Here is a 20469-nt window from a genome sequence, read left to right as displayed (position 1 = left end):
CAAATGTGTGGTCCTATGGAGACAGAATTCATCCTACTCCCTTGCTTACTACTATCTCTAATAGGCCTAAAAGTGCAACTTCATCTGTGACAGAGGATAACATAACCCTCTTATTTCTGACGAGGTATAAGAAGCTAACCTGAAAAAAAGAGAGCCCCATCAAGTTAGGAGTTTTACTTACCCTTTCTCATTTTTGTCAGTCCTTTGATTAAGATTAATAAGACTTCCAAGGCCTTGGTTTCTTTAAAACATTGTGGTGATCAGGAGCAGCAAGCAGCAGAGAAAGAGAGAGAAAACTCAATCTCTTACAATAGCAGCAGATTTCTCACAACAGGAGTAAGATGTTATCAGTACCTAAAGCATTAGAAGTCTGTAGAAATATTTAAGTGGCTCTACTCATATAAAATACTGACAAGATATACTAACTATCCTAACAGTCAAGTCCCAGCCATTATTCAGTTATGATTAAATCAGTCATAAAGGATTGGGGTCCTGGTCCACCAGCCTTCCTGGCCCTGGTTCTGAGCAAGAGGCCTCCCCTTGGGAGATGGTGTACAGTCTAGGACCCCGTCAGAGAGGCCTGCGAGAGTCTTAGTCAGACCTTACCCTCTGCCATCTTTGTTTGTCCGGGCATTCAGAAAGATGAGACTTTCAAGGCTTTGGGCTCTGTAAAACACAAAGAAATTCAAACTACAAATTGCATATTGAAATAAAATTGTGTGGTATCCTGAAAGGTCAGATACAATAAATGTTCCTCATGAGTTGCTCATTTACTTCATGAATGTCAGAGCGGAAACCCTTGTGAGGAATTAGGTCTGGACCGCGTACAATACTGAGGGCCCTACCCGATGGCTGGTACCTGTTTATGCCACAGTAACACACCTCCCTCCCAGATAATGGGTGAAGGGATGAGACAAGCAACCTGGGAGATCGCATTTTCAGGTTGGAGACGGATGCGCTTACCTTTTCTCTATTTGCTCTGCCTTGGGAGTTGTTCTGAAGATGCTATCCAGACCTTGATTTCTTCAAATGTATGAAATACAAAACCTTGTCAGTGGTAATAACAGATACTGTATGAAAACACAGACCAATTTACGTCTAAGATAGGAAAGAGAAGCTTATTGGAAGAGATGAGGCAGAATTCTGGAAACGGCTCTATTTCAAACAGATATTTTCATAGAATCAAAATTTAAACTGCCGGGGAACTAAAGGTCACAAGTTGGGGACACAAGACCTGTAACAGGTATACAGATGTGTTGTTTGCATTCATGGAATGTTTTTGTTTTTAATGTGAGCCTATATTTATTGTACATGACGGCTGTGAAACAAAGAAATCTGGATTTCCAGGGCCTCCTGAAATTGTCCAGCAACACTGGCTCAAGTTCTCATGTGGCATCAACCAGATGAGGTCGAGAAACAGCTGGGCTCTATGGCTGGGCACGCCCCTCGGTTCCGTCCAGTCAGCTGCCTTCACCCTTTACCAGCCTGGCCTCAACAGGCCATGGAGTCTGGGCTTCATGACCCAACACCCACTCCTTAGATCAACAAATGAGAAAACTAAGAAGCAGCGAATGTCAGTGAGTTGTTGACAGTCAATCATATGGATCCTTATTGTCAGAACAGAATAGGAAAACCACATCTCTCAATCAATTAACTCCTTCGACATTTGCTTTGCTTCTCCTTCACTTGGGTCCCTGTCCCTTTAATACAGTAGAAGGCAAAGGAACAGAGAGATAACTAATACTCCACACACCTCTAACACAAACTGCAATTTCTATAATTTTATAGTATGCATTTATAAATGACTCAAAATAAGGAGGTCATGTTAACTGAGATAATGCGTGGTTTTGGTAATCATTAAACTAACAGCATTCAGTGATCAAACCTAACTCTGTTTACGTGCTAACATATTCATATTTCAGGAAGAGAAATACGGTCATTTCTTTAACTGCTCTACGGAACAAATGGAGAAAAAAATCAAAGACACTTTAATATTAGAATCCTTAGATTGTAATAACCATTCATAATAATGATGAAATGGTGATTTCTGCAGGCCTTTTATTCAATATTTGTAGGACCCTTTTGACTAGTTCAGAATGTGGGTCCTCACACTCAACTACTGAAAAGACAGGAGAAGTCATAATATGTAATTCAGTAATAAGGCAAAAAATAAGTGTTTTCAAATCTTACCTATTCAGGCTTTTGTTCATTTTGATGATATTATCCAATTCTTCTCTTTTGGAAGCAAAAAAATAAATAAATCTCACATCAGTAAAGGCCCGCCTAGAGTCGAAGGGCAGATTCACCTTGAAACAACTATTTCTGACGAGATTGGGCGCGTTCAGGGTGGTATGGCCGTAGACTGAAACAACTATTTCTGAGCTCTCTGAAGTACAACACATGTCTCGCCTTCACCAATTACGGAAATGCCATCTATCCATCAAGGCTGTCTTCAGATACCTCTTTCTCCAAGAAATCTCTCCCAGTCTTCTAACTGAATAGGGTCCCCTCCATTTTTGGAATCCTTGCAGCCTTTCTTTTGTGTGTATCTCCTTTATGGCACTCACATTACTAGATCCCCGAAACAGCAACATCTAACTTATTAACTGCACATTTTTCTCATGTTCATGGCCCTGCTCCTACACACATGAGTGTGCGCACACACACATAAACACACACACACGCCACTTAAAATTTAGAACTGCATTTTACCTAGGATTCTCTTTAGTCTTTAATATAATGTCTTTCATCCAGTAGATGCTTAATACTGGTTTTTAATTGAATCAAAATTACAGGTACACTGACTAAGTATAGGTCCTATTTTTACACAGTGTACTTGCACAGAGCAGCTGCTAAAAGAACACTGGTTCATTGGTAAGTCCGACTACTTTCTTGAATTCTCCTCAACCTCATTCCAGGCCAGCTAAATTTGGTATCCTGTTTCCGTATTCGAGAACCATCAAGCTTTTACTGGCTGCTTCTTTGGGGGCAACCTGCTTGAGCGAATCCCCTGGGTTCCAGAGTATCCCTTAGAACAGCGTGAGCTCCGCCCTCTCCCCCAAAGCCCAGCCTCGCCAGGTTGCTTGCTCTCCTTCACTCCTCACACATCCTTCCCTGTCTGGTCCACCCACTCTGCTCCCGTTTCTCTTGCATTCCTCATCTCATGTTTCCATTCACAAATTTTGTTTCTCTCTTATTCCTGATGTAGAATCACACATTTTCCACACTTTCTAAATATTTCTATTTTTTTCTGGGTTCATCGCTGGTGTAAACCAGGAAGCTGTGAGGCCCAGCAACTCAGTAGTTACACATTCAGGCTCCTAAGTGAGGATCCCTGGATTCCAAGGCAGGATTCACCAGGTATTAGCTGGTGACTCTGGCTGAGTTACCTAATGTCTTACTGCCTGGACTCTCCCACCCGTAAAGCGAGAATATTAATGGTACCCACCTCAGAAAAGAATCCATAAGCTGATGAGTATAAAGTGCTTACTGTACCTTACTGTACCTTACCTTACTAAGGTAAGGCTGGCAAGCCTTACCTTAATGTTAGCCTTTATACTAAACAGGTCCCATCAACACTAAGTTTTTCATTAATAAAATGGCGGCTATGTTTATTCCTTACTGCATTTAGAAACGCCAAGAATTTGGCTTAGCCTTAGGGAGGGACAGTTGCCCAGTCACTTATGCGTTTTTGAAGGTGCCTGACTCAAGGTAGCAACAGAATAGCCGTTGGAGCAATCCTCTTAGAGACCCTTAAGAACACATTAAATCAGCAACCACCGCATGAACCCTTTTGGTTGATATTATGTGTTTGGTGGTAGGATTGAAGGCTGAGAAAAAATACTGAAACAGAAAAGTCACTGACTGTGAAAAAAATTACTCATGTTCTAGCCCAGTGTGGGACGAACATTATCCAGTCCCCCGACACACAATGCCCCATTGTCTTTGCTTGCTTGAAACCCTACCTCCCAACTCTGGGGCTGTGAACCTGTCCGTGTCCCCAAGGGAGAGAGCAAACCTAAGAATATTAGGCTAACCTGTAAATATTAGCCACAGACCTTTCTGACTGGTATGAGTCACAATGATGAGATTATCAGAATTGGGGATTGCTTGTGTTTATCAGAGAAAATTAGCATAAATCATGGGAAGATACTCTGTGGTAAATTAAATAAAATGGAGATTGCATCCTGAATGAAGAAGTTCAGCTTTTAAAATGACCTTAAATCGATGAACGCTTTGGATATTAAGTTTCACCATTGCATTTGCAATAAATTAAATGCACTCTTAATCAGATAAGAGTAACAGCCCATCACACAAAGGAACATCACAAAGAGCAGCTGGGAGAAAGGAAGCTATTTCTAGTCCCTGTGAAAGTCCCACAGAAACAGCAGCCAGCTATCGATGCAGCAGACACTTTCCCTGGCCGGCCAAAGTCCCTGTCTCTCTGGGAAGAATGCATTTGGCTGTGGAATTCGTGCATCGTGGTGGCCAAGGAGAGGGGACGGGAAAGTTAAACTCACTGTAGCTCTCGTTGTTTCTGTGTGACCGATGACAAATCATAATTTCTCTATAGTATCACTCACTTCTCTCTCTCTTAAACATCACTCCGACTCACCCCAAACTATTTTTAATCCTGATTAAAAACAAAACATTACCTCAAACGAAAGTCAGTAAATAAAATTAGATATCTAGGCACTTGGATGAGAGAAGAAATGGAGAGGAAACATGCAGGAGACTGCCTAGAGCTCCCTCCTGGGCTCAGAGCTCTTCTGTGGATGAATTTGCACGGAAGAGCTAAATGTTGCTTCTGTCTTCCTCTTCGGTTCTCTGGCTGAGACTTTAATCCCTAACAACACTCTCAGCATCACCAAGTTCATGAAGCAAGAAAAAATCGTAGGCAGGGGATTTAAACTATGAAACGTTTAGACCCAAGGTTTTCTCACTGCTTGCTCATCATTATTTTACCATACTCTCCTTTATAAACGCCTACTTTGTACGAAGCATCAGGTCAGACTCAGTAAATGACAGATGATGAGTAAGAAACAATATCTGCATTAAGACATTTAAGAGATGATAGGGACCATGAGACAGGTACATATAAATAACATGAAATAGCACCAAGTATGATTCGTTGTTGTAAAATAGAAATAATGGAGCTCTAATAGTGTAGAGGAACAGAAGTCACATTTCACTAGATCACTCAGGGAAGACTTCACAGAGGAGGTGATATTTGGTTTGGATCCTGAATAACAGGCAGGCCCTGAATGGACTGGTCTGGTGATTGAGAGGCTGGAAAGGGCTGCCACTGGGTAAAATGGCATAAACAAAGGCAGAGTAGCTGGAAACTATAGAAAGGCAGTAATCGAAGTTGGTATTGAATGCAGGGTAATGGTAAGGGTGAAGTCAGAAATAACTCTAGAATGTTAGGTTGGAGCCTGGTGAGCAAGGGCCTTGAAGGAGGTTTCATGTGACTGAGTGCAGCACGGGGAGCCTGCCGAGGGTTGTTCATGCAGAATCTTAGGAAAATAACTTTGGCAGTGGTGGGAGCAGAGATGGGAGCAGAGATGGGAGGGGCGTCAGCCAACCTGGACAGCTACTCTTATAACCTAGGCCCGAGTCAGTGAAAGTTTGAAGAGACTGAGGTCATGGGGCATGAGGGACACTAGAGACATTGAATCCACATGTGTCTTATACTACACAGACGCACAAAGACATGGGCAGATCAGGAATGATCCCAGAACAGTGAATGATAGAATTGAAGAGAAGTCAGGAAATGGCCTATTTGAGAAGGAAGTTCAGTGTGGCCTAGGACATTGTAAATGGGGGTGCTAGGGAGACAGATAAACAGAGATCTGGGCCAGAAACGTAAGTACAGGACTTACGGTTTGGAATGGAGTCAAGACCAGGGACAGCTGAGGTCACTAGGATGCATGCAGTTACCAGAAAATGAAGCAGAGGAAGAAAGGCACCTATAAACATCTGCTATACAATTTTCAGGGACACATCTACGGGCACCGATTCTTCTTTTAAATTCTACATAATGAACAGCATTGGAATTTTGTTTATAGTGGGGAGTTTAAGGTACTGATTAAGCATTTTGAAACATTTTGAAACAGAGGAAAAAAAGAAGCTGAGAGCTCTGAGATCTCACCCCTTGTCAGTTTTCTGAAGTGAAGTGGCCACTTTGACGATGTTCTCGAGATCCTCACTCCTTCAAACAATGAAACATAAATACACGTCAATGGCAGTACAGCCACCTTTGAAACAGTGAAATTCTTTCATCTGTTCTCAGTGAAGAAAGAATTAGTTCATGTGTTATTTATGAATTTTTTGAGCCTAACTGAATAACAATAGTTCTATAATATCAGCTCGTCACAAACACACACACCACCAACCCCACCCCTCTCCACTGCCGTCCTTCCACCTGGGTGTTGATTCTGCCACCTAGTGCTCACTGAAATAACTACAGTTTTTTCCCAGAGATGTAATTGGCTGCTACACAATTCTATACCTAAAAGAAGGTATGGGAAAGAGAATACAGTTAACTGCACCAGTAAGGAAAGAAGTATGCTCAGAATTTTTCTACCAGAACCAAGAAACATTAAGCAACACATTCAGATGATTAACTCATGCCTCGCCTTCCACAGGGAAAGAAAGTACATTGTAAACTATACAACAGGTCATACAGTGTAGACCCATGTGTGTCCCTGTTGATCATGAGAAAAATTGGGAAAATCCTTATATGTTTCCCTGTAATTAAGACTTGTTTTTCACAAACAATCCCTAATAGAGATTAGGATTCCATGAAGAAAAAATTGTTAGTCAAGTAAATTTGGGAAGTGTAACTAGCTTTCGGAGATTCAGAAGATAAACATGCACACTGAATGAAAGCTTAGAGAAGTTGTAGGTCAGAGAACTCTGTCTAACTGCACTGCCTCTGTGTGTCCGGCCCTCCGACCCTCCCTCCCGAGCCTGCAATAGCAGGTTATGCCACAGGGGGCGCAATAGGGGAAGCGCTGCGGTAGAGCCGCACTTGAAGTTACCGGGGAGAGAGAACCCTGAAGTTCTCCAAAGGTAAGGGATCAATATGATGCATGTTTCAGACTCTGTTCTGAGAGTCAAAGCAAATGATTATAAAAAACTAAAAAACATGTAAGTTTTGAATTTTGAAAATGTTTTCAGTCCAAAGGAAGTTTCGACTGAAAAACTGGTTTATCATAATTAAAATACTAAACGTATGGTGTTTTTTTACCATAATAAAAATTGGCTTATCGTATTGACCTGTTAAATTTGAACTACTCTCCTTTAAAATATATCTTTGACTCCGTAAAAATGTGATACCAGAATAAATCATCTTTCATATAAAGTAGCACTGGCTCAAAAACTAACTTCCAAAATGTTTTTTTTTTAAACAGTATCATGACAACATATCCACAACAAACACTAAACTAGATGAGATGTGCCAGACAGCAGGCGTGAGTCAGAGCGGTCACGGGGAACCTTCCCCAGAGGCGTGGGCACAATCCGTGAGCCTGTTCCCGAAGAGGCAGGCGGGGTTGGATGGGACCTGATTACACAGGAGCGTACACAGGAGTGTACACACAGGAGTTCTAGGCGAAGCTTCCGTAGAACACGTTCAGTCGAACGGCCGAATTTTCACCTATTTAGCACCAACCTTGGGACAAGGGCTGGCAACAAAGAGGTGTGTGCCTAAGCAGTTTCACCTGATTCTGTTACTATGTTCAGGCCACTTTGGTTGTTTTCTTAATGCAAATATTAGAGTAGGAATTAAAGAAATAAAATTCTTACATACATCTAAAACTGTTTATTACCCACCATATTAAAGCCAGTTGGAAAACTCATTTTATGTATTTTATTATTAATTATTTTGTGTTTTTAAATGTCCTAATAAAGCATACTTGATCATTTTTACAATTACATAGATATAGAAACCGTTCACTGTACCTTAACTTCCTTTCAGCAGGTCTGTTGGTTTCTGTATATACACCCGCCACGGGTGGACCAATCTGCCTGTATTTTAGAAATTAAAGATAATGTTTGTTAGGTAAGAAAACACTTCTTTGTTAATTTAAATTTACAAGAAAGCATTCATGTTCAAAAGCATCAAAGTTTTTTGGAACACTATTTGAGATTATAGAGTCCAATATACTACCTTTGCAATATAGCCTATCTCATTTAATATATTTTAACCACTGAATATATACAAAAATATCTATTTTAAATATGTTCATTTTATGTTCTTTTCTCTCCCTTACCTGAGGACATTTTTTTCATTACTTCTAGAGAGAGAAGAAAGGAGAGAGAGAAACGTCTATGCAAGAGAGAAGCATCCATCAGCTGCCTTCCACATTCATGGGGACCAGGGGTGGAACCCACAACCCAGATATGGGCCCTGACTGGGAATCGAACCTGTGGCCTTTCAGTTATGGGACGTAGCTCCAACCAAATGAGCCACACCATCCAGGGCCACTTTATGTTCATTTTATTTTAGTTTCCAGTCATCAATAAAACATTTCCATACTTATCTCTTTTAGATAGTGATATATTTTGAAAGATTGAGAATCATTTTTGTTATCAGGCATCAGAATGATCTTTTTCTGAAAGACATTCCATTTGAATTCTATGAAGAAATATAACTGCTCAGATACGATGGGAACTATTTTAAAACTTTCATGATACCCCTCCACCGAGAAATGACCACACTGAGTGGACAGAATGAAATTTTACAGTGTTAGGTTCTGTCCTAATTTATGACATAAAGCTTTGCTCTTTTTCCAAGTGTCTTATTGACCTACTTTCGCATTCTGGCTTGTTCTCGGGAAGCTGTATTCAACCACTTTTTTGTACTCCTGAGGACGTGTGTTAATTACTTAGGAAACACTTCTCTTTCATATTCTTTCATTAAAATCATCTTGCTGTGATTAAAGTAATCAAGATTTAAAGCATGTAAGTTGCCCTAATTTTCTTTTTAAGATCATTGGTAGAAGAAATAAATTAGAGTAGGAAAAATGGATTAGACCAATTCCCGTGAAATTTAGCTTCTTTTGAATCTACAGAAGTTCACTGCTCTAGAGTCGCTGATTTTAGAGTTTAAGAAGTACTAAATCTAATTTATTTTAGCCCCCTAAAAATGCTATTCAAATTAAGATTTAATTGGTCAATATTATAAAAGAAACTATAAGATAAGATAAAAAGCTTGAGAAGTTATTTTTAAGAGCATAATTATAACCGTTGTACAAATAAAAAGTTTTAAATATGGCCTATATTTTTAATTAACTCAATGAAGAAATATTCTCTTGACTCATTAAAAAATGTATCTTCTTATCCTAAAGATATTTCAAAGGCCCTGGGAAGTTTCACTGGATAGAAATTCAAACCAGGGTTTTTGACTCAACAGGCTGAACACATACGTAATGCTACATAGGTCCGTTGCCTAATTAGCATTTTCTAGCTGAAGTTACCCTCTTACTGAAGAGTAGTTCTAGAACTGTCCTACATGCTGTCAAAGAAAAAAAAATCACCATCAAAAGGCAAAAATACAAAAGCATCAAAGGCAGGCAATGAAACGGATATGATGCATTGTCTTCATTGAGATACCATTTTTTAATTTCACACAAATGGTGGAAATGTACAATGTCCATATTGAAAAATGACTTGAGGTTATTAAATGGTTTGATAGGAACACATGGGGAGGCCTTCAGGTCTCTGAATCTGTTTCTCAGGATTAATGACAAAATGTCAGAGATTCGAAGTGGGAAAGCAGTCTGTCTTTTTTTCTTGCTTTGGAGACAAGTTAATTAGAACATTTTTCAAAATTTGTGATAGTTTTGAAGTCAGTTGTGGTTTCCTTAACTAAAACAAGGCTAAAGAACTACGTAAAGGTATTTTTCACCTAAGGGAGGGTTTGAGCGGTCACACAAAGTTCTGAAAACATCTTTCATCAGAAATCATAGCTCGTAATGGGAAACTTAACTATGAGTGAATATAAGCCAAATATGTGTACGTGTGTGTGTGTACATATATATTTACAAAGAGAGGGACAGAGAGGGGTTCCTCACATATGGGCTCCTCGTGCATAAATTAGAGGGCCCTGCACAAGAACACGTCCTGGGCATGGACACTGTTCAGTTTCTGTCTTGAAAGTGTCTTTCCAGGAACAAGTCATGGTCATTAAGTCCTCAAAGGCAAACGCAAACATGCACTTGTGTTGACAAATAGAAGTAGAAAAGCTTTACAAGTACTTCTTCAACCAGTGTACCCACAAGACAAACCCACAATTTATGCAAGGCAGATCGCAGTTCAATTGCTTTTGTCTACATTGAACTTCTTCATTTTGGAAATTTTGGAGTGCTAGGTGGGCCTCACCTATTATCCCGTCTCAGCTGGTTAGGAGATAAAGCGGGAGACGCGGGCTTTGGCGGTATTGGAGGGTGAGCAGCTGGTTCCCTTTAAAATAGAAAACAGCAGTTCACTTCACCATGGAAACACGGTCTGTTTCAGCATCTATTAAATGAATGCATTTGTTACCTACATGAAAATATCTTATGCATCTAAAACCCTCTAAACATGAGGACACTGAAAGCACTAAACTTTGAAGAAGTCAACTATTTAAATTATGGATACTTTAAATATTTAATCAAATGCTTGGAAGTTGTATCTTCTTTAATTATGGTTTGAAACGCAATTTTTTCTTTCAACAGCTTAATATCTTGGTGGGCTATCTAGCTAGTCGTGGCATTTGGGGCGGGCAGCACAGGAGCATAGTAAGTGGTTCTCGGGCATTAACAGATAAGCTTCTTTGGGAATTATGTCAGCTATCAGGCTGCCACAGAAATGGCAAGGAAGGTCTGCAATTCCACAGACCTCAAGGTGAAGTTGATGTGAAGCTCTTCACTAAGTCTGACTTTAATATTGTCAGTACAGGCCAGTTGGATGCTAGGAAGCATATGTATTCCTATGTGTGTACACACACACACACACACACACACACACACACACACAGTCAGCCTAAACTTCTCAACAAAGTGCTCAGGTGGCCTCTAAGCTGGTATGATCGGGTAACCTATAAACTGGAGGAAGGCAATTATGTGAACTGTGCCTATTTTGGATGGAGCCAGCATCTTACCCGGGCACGTCTCTCCCCTCACCCCTACAGCCACTTGGATTATTCCGTTTTATCCTCAAGATAAACTCCATATCTGGTGAAAGTAGCCTTGGGACCAGACTCCATGTGCCTGTCTGGCCTCTGCAGCTTCCTAGGTGAGTGTGCGGGCTCGACACCCAACTGCCTGAATTGTCGCCTGTGTGGTGATGACTTAACCTGATTCGGTGTTTGTATCTATAATAAACCTCCTAATAGGATCGCTGGGGTGTTGTCAGGACTGAATGAGATCATGCTTTTATTTAACAAACATCTTTTGGTAGCTTTCTATGTATAAAGCACTCTACAGAGTGACCCATTTCCCTGTTCGCAAAAGGCTTTCAGCACAAACAGTTACATGACAGAGAAAAGTGCTATGAAGAAAAATAGAAGGGTAAGGGGATGGAGACTGATGGGGTAGCGACAGTATTTTATATGGAATGTCCTAGGAAGGCCACTCTGTGAGGTAGAATTTGAGTCAAGACTTGAAGGACATGAGCCACGAGAACATCCATGGAACAACACATGAACTTGAACACAGTCAGTGTCATGGGCATGTTTAATACTTGAAATCGGACAAGATTGCCAAGGGTGTCAGTGTGCACAGAGATGAAAGGTGGGCCAGGTGTTGGGCCCTGGGCCCTGCGCCCTGCAATGTTTGTAGATGTTAAAAATGCGAGAAGAAAACAGCAAAGGGGTGTGGGGAGAACTGGCCAAGGAGAAAAGAACTATGATAATGTGATATCAAGGAGCATTAGTGCTTCAAGCAGTACTTGGCCATGCCAAATGCTACCGATAGATCAAATAAAACCGGATTGGCAGTTACCATGGTTTGGGCACTATTATAGTGGTCATTGGTCACCCAGAGAAGGGAAGTTTTGATGGAACGGTGGTGTAAAAACTTTACAGGAGTAGATTTAAGATAAAATGGGAGGTAGTGATGTTGAGATGCTCTGCAGTGAAGAGGGAAGTGAGAACTGCGTAGCTCCCTCAAGGTTGGTAGGTTCAGGAGTTGTACTAGAATAGTTAGATATGAAGATGGGATCCAGCAAGAGGCTAAATTTGATGGTGCAGGGGAAGGAGGACTGTGAACCAGGACACCTGGTTCCGTAAGCCCCACCCACCCCTGCCCCGCTACACTGCCTCCTAGTGGCTCCTTGGGCAGCTCCAATGTCTCAGTGGAGGTTAGTACTCATGTAATTAAAACAAGGCTGGTTAACTCTATTTTATCATACTCAGCTGCTTTGGGGGCAGCAAGAGAATATACAGAGAGTTGGTTTTAAGTAAGTTTATGATTCATCCAATTGAGTACAACAGAAGAATAAGAGCAAGGGAGGGGAGGGATACACATGGAGTGATGACAATGAGGGACTGTGAGAACTAAAACGGACACGGAGAGAAATGAGGAAATGGCGGGGGTGGGGAGTGAGGAAGGGAAGAACTGTGAAAAGATAGTAAACTCAATGGATTGGTGGTTGAGGTGGGGCTGAAGAATTTCTAGAATCAGAAAACTAAAGGAAGTGAGCTAGACAGACAGAAAATGAAAGCCAGAGAGAGAGAACACTTTGAAATTAAAATGTGGTTACTTACAAGGGCTCCGGTGAAGGACAAGCTCATTGGAGAAGTCAAGAAAGTGAGAGGTGGGGTTGGGGAGAGATCCTCTCCCTAGATTTGGAAATCTCCCAGCATTATGACCAGGGGCGTGATTGTCAGAGGCAATGAGCCTGGTGCCAACACCTTCAAAGAATGAAGGTGAGTGACTCAGAGGCCTTCAGACAATTCCGGGGAGGAAGAGAAGCTCATAAAGGCATGGCTTGAAGAAGATGAGGAGGGTTGAGGAGGAGGGCATTAAAATTGATAGCAAAAGCCAATGAGGAGCAAGCAGAACCCTGTGATATGAGGGGTTAGGAGAAAGACAGCCCTTGCTGACAGGCTGTGGGAGCAGGAGCCCCGGGGAGTACCCGGCAAAGGGAGAGACCAGTCAGTCAGAGACGAGGTTAAAGAGCAGCAAGTCTCAATGCTAATGAATGACACGTGCAAGCAGGCACTGTGGAGAGTTTGAGGCATCTGGGTGATGTTAAGTGATGCACAGTTTTGTGGGATGGTCCAGCTAGTAAAAAGTGATGACTGTGGTTCCCATGGGGATCCATGGCCCCAAGGAGGGAGAGTGTAGCTGAACTGGTCCTGAGGCTTTCTCGGCAGAGCATGGTAGCGACACTCTGGGTGATGGGCAGTAGTGCAGCAGAGAATGGAGCATGGCGGGTCTCCGACTGTTGTGTTGACATGGCACTGAAGCCGGGAGAAGGCCTGGAAAGCAGGAGGCCACTGTCTGACTCACCATAAGTGCTCAGGAAATGTCTAGTGCTGTGGTGGTGGTTTTCCCCACTTGAACCCAGTTTTGTACCTGTGACTAACTGCTTGTACTTCCTACCTAAGGTGATCCCAACCATCACTGCATTCTGGCTCCTCTCTGGCGCACTGCCTTCTCCCTGTTACCTGGACACTTCCTCCTGGCCCCTTTGACTTTGGCTTGGGTGTTACCCTCTCTAGGGGTACCCAAAGCTGTGGGGAACGCATCATCCCTATGTTTCTTCATAGCACAATCTCCGTACCACGCTATTTTGCATTACATATAATTTTCTGTCTCCACACTGGATTAAACTCTCTTAGAAGGATAGTTAAATCTTAAGTAGTAGAACTGTGTAGGACAGGGGTGTCCGATAACGATGCATGAAATGAATCAAAGGAGCAATTAGATGAATTTCTGCTTGGTGAAGAAGGAAATGCACACTGTAGAGGAGTCTGAAACCTCCAAAATTGCAAGTTTCGCTGTCCTACAGGGCAAATCTGTTGGTCATTCCACTGCCAACCACCTAGTAGGCGCCAGGGGCTCAGGTGAGTTACTCTGTCACGTGCTATGCCTGAAAAAAACGGTTTACAAAAAAATGGCCTCCCCAGTCTGGCTCAGAGTTAGACTTTGCAATTAGGTAGTGACTTATTTTGTTGCCATCATCTTCTCTTCTTAAAAAATATCCCTTTTGGGGAGATCATGTGATGTCACTCACAGGATAATGTCTTTATTATATCTGTGTGGATTCACTGATTGCATGTTTTTCTCCCAGGGGTAAAGGAAAGGGGTAAGAAGGTGGTCGGTCCTGGGTCATATTAGATCTGCACGGGGCACTGGGCATCTTAGAACAGGCAGCAGAGGCGTAATCAGACGAAAAGGAGGATTAAAACGGATGATGCCAAACTGCGCTGACGCCAGAATCCCACCAATGAAAAGTTAAATTTCCTCCAGTTTGGAATGGCTAAGGCCTCAAAAAGGCCGGCAAATACTTATTGGGCGTGTCTGGGGGGAAGATGGGTCGAGCAGCAGATTTGGCTACCAACTGCAGTGATTGTCTGGAGCGCACCCAGGAAAGAAAAGGTGGGCGTGTGGTTGTCAAGGCCAAGAACAGCAGAGCAGTGTATCTATTTCCGAGAGCAATGCACTTCACACCCCCGCTGGGCAGGGGCCAGGCCATGCCACATTCACTTCAATTCACCTCAAAGGAGGTTCCAGTTGCCTGTCTGCAATGACAGCCACCAACGACGGAATCCAAGCCCTCTAGGGCAATGAGGGAAATCATTCATGCCGTGCCAGGAGCTCGATGTGATGCCAAGCATGGGGATTAAAATGCAGGAGTGAAGCAGGAAGCTGTGGCCCGGAGTGTTTTGAAGAAAAGGAAACGAGACATTCATGTGGAATGATCCCGTCTGAATGCCACTTTGAGATGCAATGTTTAAGCTCAGATAAAGTGACCCCCTCTCCCCTTTGTCCTTCCCTCAATCCCACAGAGCTTTGCAGGAGCGATGCCACAACGTTAGTGGCTACAGTTGTGAAGAGTAACTTTCAGGGGTAAAATGGCAGTGCTCACGAGCAACGCATGAAAACTTGCAGACAGTATCTCAAGGGCCAGAGCTAAAAGAAATAACACTGTAAAGCTGTTCATATTGCTTCCTTCTCATGTGCTACTGCAGATGTCACTTCTTTTCATTTGTTTTTTTTTTTTTAAACATACTTAGCTCCGTGAATTCGAAACTGACTTTGTGAAGAATATTTCTGTTATTGCAGCACAGGTCTAGGCTGAAACGAGAATAATTGACTCTAATATATAATCATTAGTTTCTTTTTCACTTTCTATTGTGCTTAGCTTTTGTATCCCACAGATTTTATTTTTTTTATTCCAACAATGACAAAGGAGTTGGAACTCATATGTACTGAATTCCGGCAACACGCCAGTTTGCCAGGCTTCCACATACATTATTTTATTTAATCCATACATCTATCCTGTGGACTGTGCATCATCATCGTTATCATCATCATTAATACTATTATTATTCACCGAGTCTCAAACATGTTGAGTAATATGCCCTGGATCACATGGCTAGTCCTTGGCTCAGCCAGGGTTTCAATTTAGTCTTTCTGACGTCAAATCCTATGCTATTTTTCTCTCTGTCACACTATATCCAACCGATACCCTTCCGGGTATTTCCAATGAAAATCTAATAGAAACAGGTTGTCTTGCATTATTATTTCTCTGACCAAGGGAGGCGTCATTAGCTCAACAATCCTTATTCCACAACTGCCCCTATTATACTGTTAGGACACACCACTGTGTAGGAGGTCAAACTGATGATTCAAAACAAGATGGAGCCCGTGCTATCAAAGAGCTTACACAGCCCTGGCTGGTGTAACTCCGTGGGTTGAGTGTGGGCCTGCAAACCACACAATCGTGGTTCGATTCCCAGTCAGGGCACGTGCCTGGGTTGCAGGCCAGTTCCCAGCAGGGGACTCACATGTCTGGGTTGCAGGCCAGTCCCCAGTAGGGGACTCACAAGAGGCAGCCATACATTAATATTTCTCTCCTTCTCTCCTTCCCTTCCCCTCTAAAGATAAATAAATTAAATATTTTTAAAAAGAGCTTACACAGTGCAAGGCACATGTTCAAAAGAATGATTGCCTTGATGTCTCACTTTCCAGCTGCCGGTGGCCATTTTGATAGGTCATAGCACAGCAATGGGGCGCACAGTGGGCAGAACTCCGGAGACCTGGGCTGTGGGCCAGCTGTGCCACTAACCTTCAGTTTGGACCTGGAAGGAGCACTGACTCTCTCCAGACCTCTGCTTATTTATACATGGAACGAAAAAATGGGCAGATCTATGGCTTCAAAGCACTGTGTATTATAGGGAGGCAGAGCAATTAGGAGGAATCGTCAATTCCAGCAAGCCCCAAGTGATTGTTACAGACTGTGCGCCTTGCACATTCATGTCCCACACGCCCCAAATGTATGTAGAGGCTGTTGTGGTTAATAAAATCATAATCAGTATAATTTATGCTGACTCTATAAGAACATAAATAAACTAGCTCATCAGTAGACACAAAGAGACACCCTTTTTGTAAGTACTGGTGAATTCCTTGCATTTTTTGGTCCTTAGGTATTTTTTCAAAGACATACTAAGAATAATCCAACTATTATCAGGTGAAATTGTAAACATTTTCAGCATTACAAATTGAGTCTACTCAACATGAATCATAGACCTACATGTAAAATATACAATAATAAAACTTGTAGAAGGAAAAGATTCATGACCATGGGGTAGGCAAAGAGTTCTTACATATAACACCAACAGCACAACTCATGTTTTAAAAAACATGATATATTGGACTTAATCAAATTCAAAAACGTTTGCTTTGCAAAAAAAAAAAACATTAAAAGGATAAAAATACAAAGCATACACTGTGAAAAAAAATTGCCAATCACATATTTGACAAAAAACTTGTAAACAGAACATATTTTTAAACAACCCTCAAAAGTAACCAGTAAGTAAACAAACCACCACTCAAAAAAATTGGTATCGAGCAAAAAGAAAAAAGGACTCATGGACATGGACAACAGTGTGGGGATTGCAATGGGTGGGGAGGGGCTTATAAGGGGGATAAATGGTAATGGAAAAAATAAAATAAAAAATAAATTATATCCAGAAATCAAAGGCATTTTTGTATACTAACAATGAAACAGCAGAAGCAGAAATCAAGAAAAAAATCCCATTCGATATAGCAAAAAGAAAAATAAAAAACCTGGGAATAAACCTAACCAAGGAGGTTAAAGACTTGTATGCAGAAAATTACACAACACTGAAGACAGAAATCAAGGAAGACACAAACAAATGGAAACATATACCGTGTTCATGGATTGGAAGAAGTAACATCATCAAAATGTCCATACTACCCAAAGCAATTTACAGATTCAATGCAATACCTATTAAAGTGCCGATGGCATATTTCACAGACATAGAACAAACACTTCAAAAATTTATATGGAACTACAAAAGACCACGAATAGCAGCTGCAATTTTGAGAAAGAAAAGCAAAGTAGGAGGGATTACAATACCTGATATCAAACTGTACTACAAGGCCACTGTAATCAAAACAGCCTGGTACTGGCATAAAAACAGGCACATAGACCAATGGAATAGAACAGAGAGCCCAGAAATAAACCCAAACCTCTACAGTCAATTAATATTCGACAAAGGGGGCAATAACATAAAATGGAGTAAAGATAGCCTCTTCAACAAATGGTGTTGGGAAAACTGGACAGCCACATGCAAAAAAATGAAACTCGAGCACCAACTTACACCATACACCAAAATAAATTCAAGGTGGATAAAAGACTTAAATATAAGCCGGGAAACCATTAAAGTCCTAGAGGAGAGCATTGGCAGGAAAATCTCAGACATTCCACGCAGCAATATTTTTACTGATACGTCCCCTAGAGCAAGGGATATAAAGGAAAGAATACATAAATGGGATCTCATCAAAATTAAAAGCTTCTGCATGGCTAAGGAAAACAGTATCAAGATACAAAGAGAAGCAACTGTTTGGGAAAACATATTTGCCAATGACACCTCAGACAAAGGTTTAATCTCCAAAATATACAAAGAACTCACTCGACTCCACTCAAAGAAGACAAGCAACCCGATTAAAAAATGGGCAGAGGACTTGAACAGACATTTCTCCAAGGAGGACGTACAGAGGATCCAGAGACACATGAAAAGATGCTCAATATCGCTAGCTATCAGAGAGATGCAAATTAAAACCACAATGAGATACCACTTAACACCAGTCAGAATGGCTATCATAAACAAAGAAACAAACAACAAGTGCTGGAGAGGTTGTGGGGAAAAGGGGACCCTGGTCCACTGTTGGTGGGATTGCAGACTGGTACAACCACTATGGAAAGCAGTATGGAATTTTCTAAGAAAACTAAAAATGGACGTGCCTTTTGACCCAGCAATTCCACTGCTAGGAGTATATCCTAAGAACCCTGAAACACCAATCCAAAAGAACCTATGCACCCCAATGTTCATAGCAGCACAATTTACAATAGCCAAGAGTTGGAAGCAACCTAAATGCCCATCAGTGGATGACTGGATCAAAAAACTATGGTACATTTACACAATGGAATTCTATGCTGCAGAAAGGAAGAAGGAGCTCCTACCCTTTGCAACATCACAGATGGAACTGGAAAGCATTATGCTGAGGGAAATAAGCCAGGCGGTGAAAGACAAATACCATATGATAGCACCTTTAACAGGAATGTAAACAGCAAAACAAATAAGCGGGCAAAATGTAACCAAAGACACTGAAATACAGAACGTGCTGACAGGGTCCAGAGGGTAGAGGGGAGGGAAGCACAGAGTAAAAGGGGATGGACTCAGATGAATAAGTATGAAGGACAGATGGACAATAACTAAGACAGGGGGCGGAGATGGGACGGGGGTGGGGAGCACTGGGGGGGTGCAGGGCTGGGAATACAAGAAAGAAAACTGTACTTGAACAAAAGTTAAATAAATAAAAAAATAAAAAAATAAAAATAAATAAATTAAAAAATAGGTACATAATTTGAAGAGACATTTCACCAAAGACATATACATGACAAACAAGCATATGAAAAGATGTTCAATATCATTAGTCTTAAGGGAAATGCAAATTTAAACCCCGATATATTATACCTTTATTTGAATGGCTAAAATATGTTTTTTAAACTGATAGTATTAAGTGATGTGAAGAAAGTGAAAAAACTTGAATTCTCATTCATAGCTGGTAGGAATGCAAAGTGGTACACCTACTTTAAAACCTGTGTGGCAGTTTCTTGCTATATGACCTAGCAATCTTGCTTATAGGCATTTAAGAGAAATAAGTACATATATTCATATGAAAACCTGTATGTGAACATTTAAAGCAGTTTTGGAAGAAAAGATACGTCTTTCAACTAGAGAACAGATACATGGATTTCATTGTCTTTGCTCAATGGAATACTACACAGTAATGAAAAGGGATGCCCTTTCATACACACAACAGCATGAATGAATCTCACATGGAACATACTCAGTAAAAGAAGCCAGGTTCAAAAGGTTCTGTCTGCCTACTGCTCAATCCACTTACATGATATTCTGCACATCTCTGAGTGGGAGAAGTGCCCCCAATTTGCAGTGTATGAGGAAAGTCCTAAGTAAAATACTAGACCTTGCACCCCAACCTAGTAGTTCCACAGTCATGGACATACAGTACTTACATCACACTATGCTCCTGTCACCCATACTATACCACACCCAGGATTCCATGCCTCCCAGAGTCTGCTTGCTCCAAAGCCTTCTCCTCTCCACAAAATCCAAACCGCCATTCCTTCAATGTGCTCCAACTCTGCCCAGTTTTAGCAGCAATGAAACCTGATTTACGTTAGTGACACTAACATTTGAATGACCACAGACAGCCCTTTAGCCTGTCCGATGTTTATGCTATTAACTGAGGGGAGACATATAGTCTCTAGCTGGTAGACCTTCAGGCAATACTACTAAACGGTGAACTAATTTTTTCTAATCTAAGAGCTTGGTTTTTATGACTGGAGCAGACGAGCTGCAGTGTGAAGGCTGATGTTTTGGGCAGAGAGCTCACCCCAAGCTATCCCAACACTCACAGCTGCTTGTTTGCTCCTACGTGAAGGTTCGCTCCTTTGTCATACTTCACGGAGCTCCCCTGGCAACGGAAGAGGCAGCAGGGGCTCCATGGGAGGGAGGGGCAGTGGGAATCTGGATGGAGGGGAGACGGGGTTGTTTTCTTTGAATTGTCGTTGCTGTTTGAACTTACGAGTTACTTACAGCTAGTGCGAGGGGGTCAGAGACTGGCAGTGTTGACCCCACGGGACTGGGGGAAAAACAGCTGATTGCTGAAGGTTCAGCCCTTCATTTCCACATTAGCGTGG

The 20469-nt window shown here is 41.6% G+C and overlaps 1 protein-coding gene across 4 annotated transcripts in view; it reads right to left on the bottom strand.

Annotated features, from left to right (window-relative positions):
* SCEL (sciellin) overlaps positions 1 to 20469 on the bottom strand; it is a 104720-nt gene that overhangs the window by 40822 nt on the left and 43429 nt on the right. For all 4 annotated transcript variants that reach the window (XM_037059378.1, XM_037059375.1, XM_037059377.1 and 1 more), the window contains exons 9-15: positions 10387 to 10467; positions 7966 to 8031; positions 6152 to 6211; positions 2191 to 2235; positions 964 to 1023; positions 607 to 666; positions 182 to 241 (exon numbers count right to left, since the gene is read on the bottom strand). In XM_037059378.1, the coding sequence (XP_036915273.1) occupies positions 182 to 241; positions 607 to 666; positions 964 to 1023; positions 2191 to 2235; positions 6152 to 6211; positions 7966 to 8031; positions 10387 to 10467 (432 nt within the window). The remainder of the gene's footprint in view (positions 1 to 181; positions 242 to 606; positions 667 to 963; positions 1024 to 2190; positions 2236 to 6151; positions 6212 to 7965; positions 8032 to 10386; positions 10468 to 20469) is intronic.

The sequence above is a fragment of the Sturnira hondurensis genome, unplaced genomic scaffold (assembly GCF_014824575.4).
Source record: "Sturnira hondurensis isolate 20B ecotype Veracruz unplaced genomic scaffold, ASM1482457v3 Scaffold0010812, whole genome shotgun sequence".
Classification (NCBI taxonomy): domain Eukaryota; kingdom Metazoa; phylum Chordata; class Mammalia; order Chiroptera; family Phyllostomidae; genus Sturnira; species Sturnira hondurensis.
The sequence above is the reverse complement of the archived record's forward strand: the minus strand, read 5'-3'. Positions and strand labels throughout refer to the sequence as shown.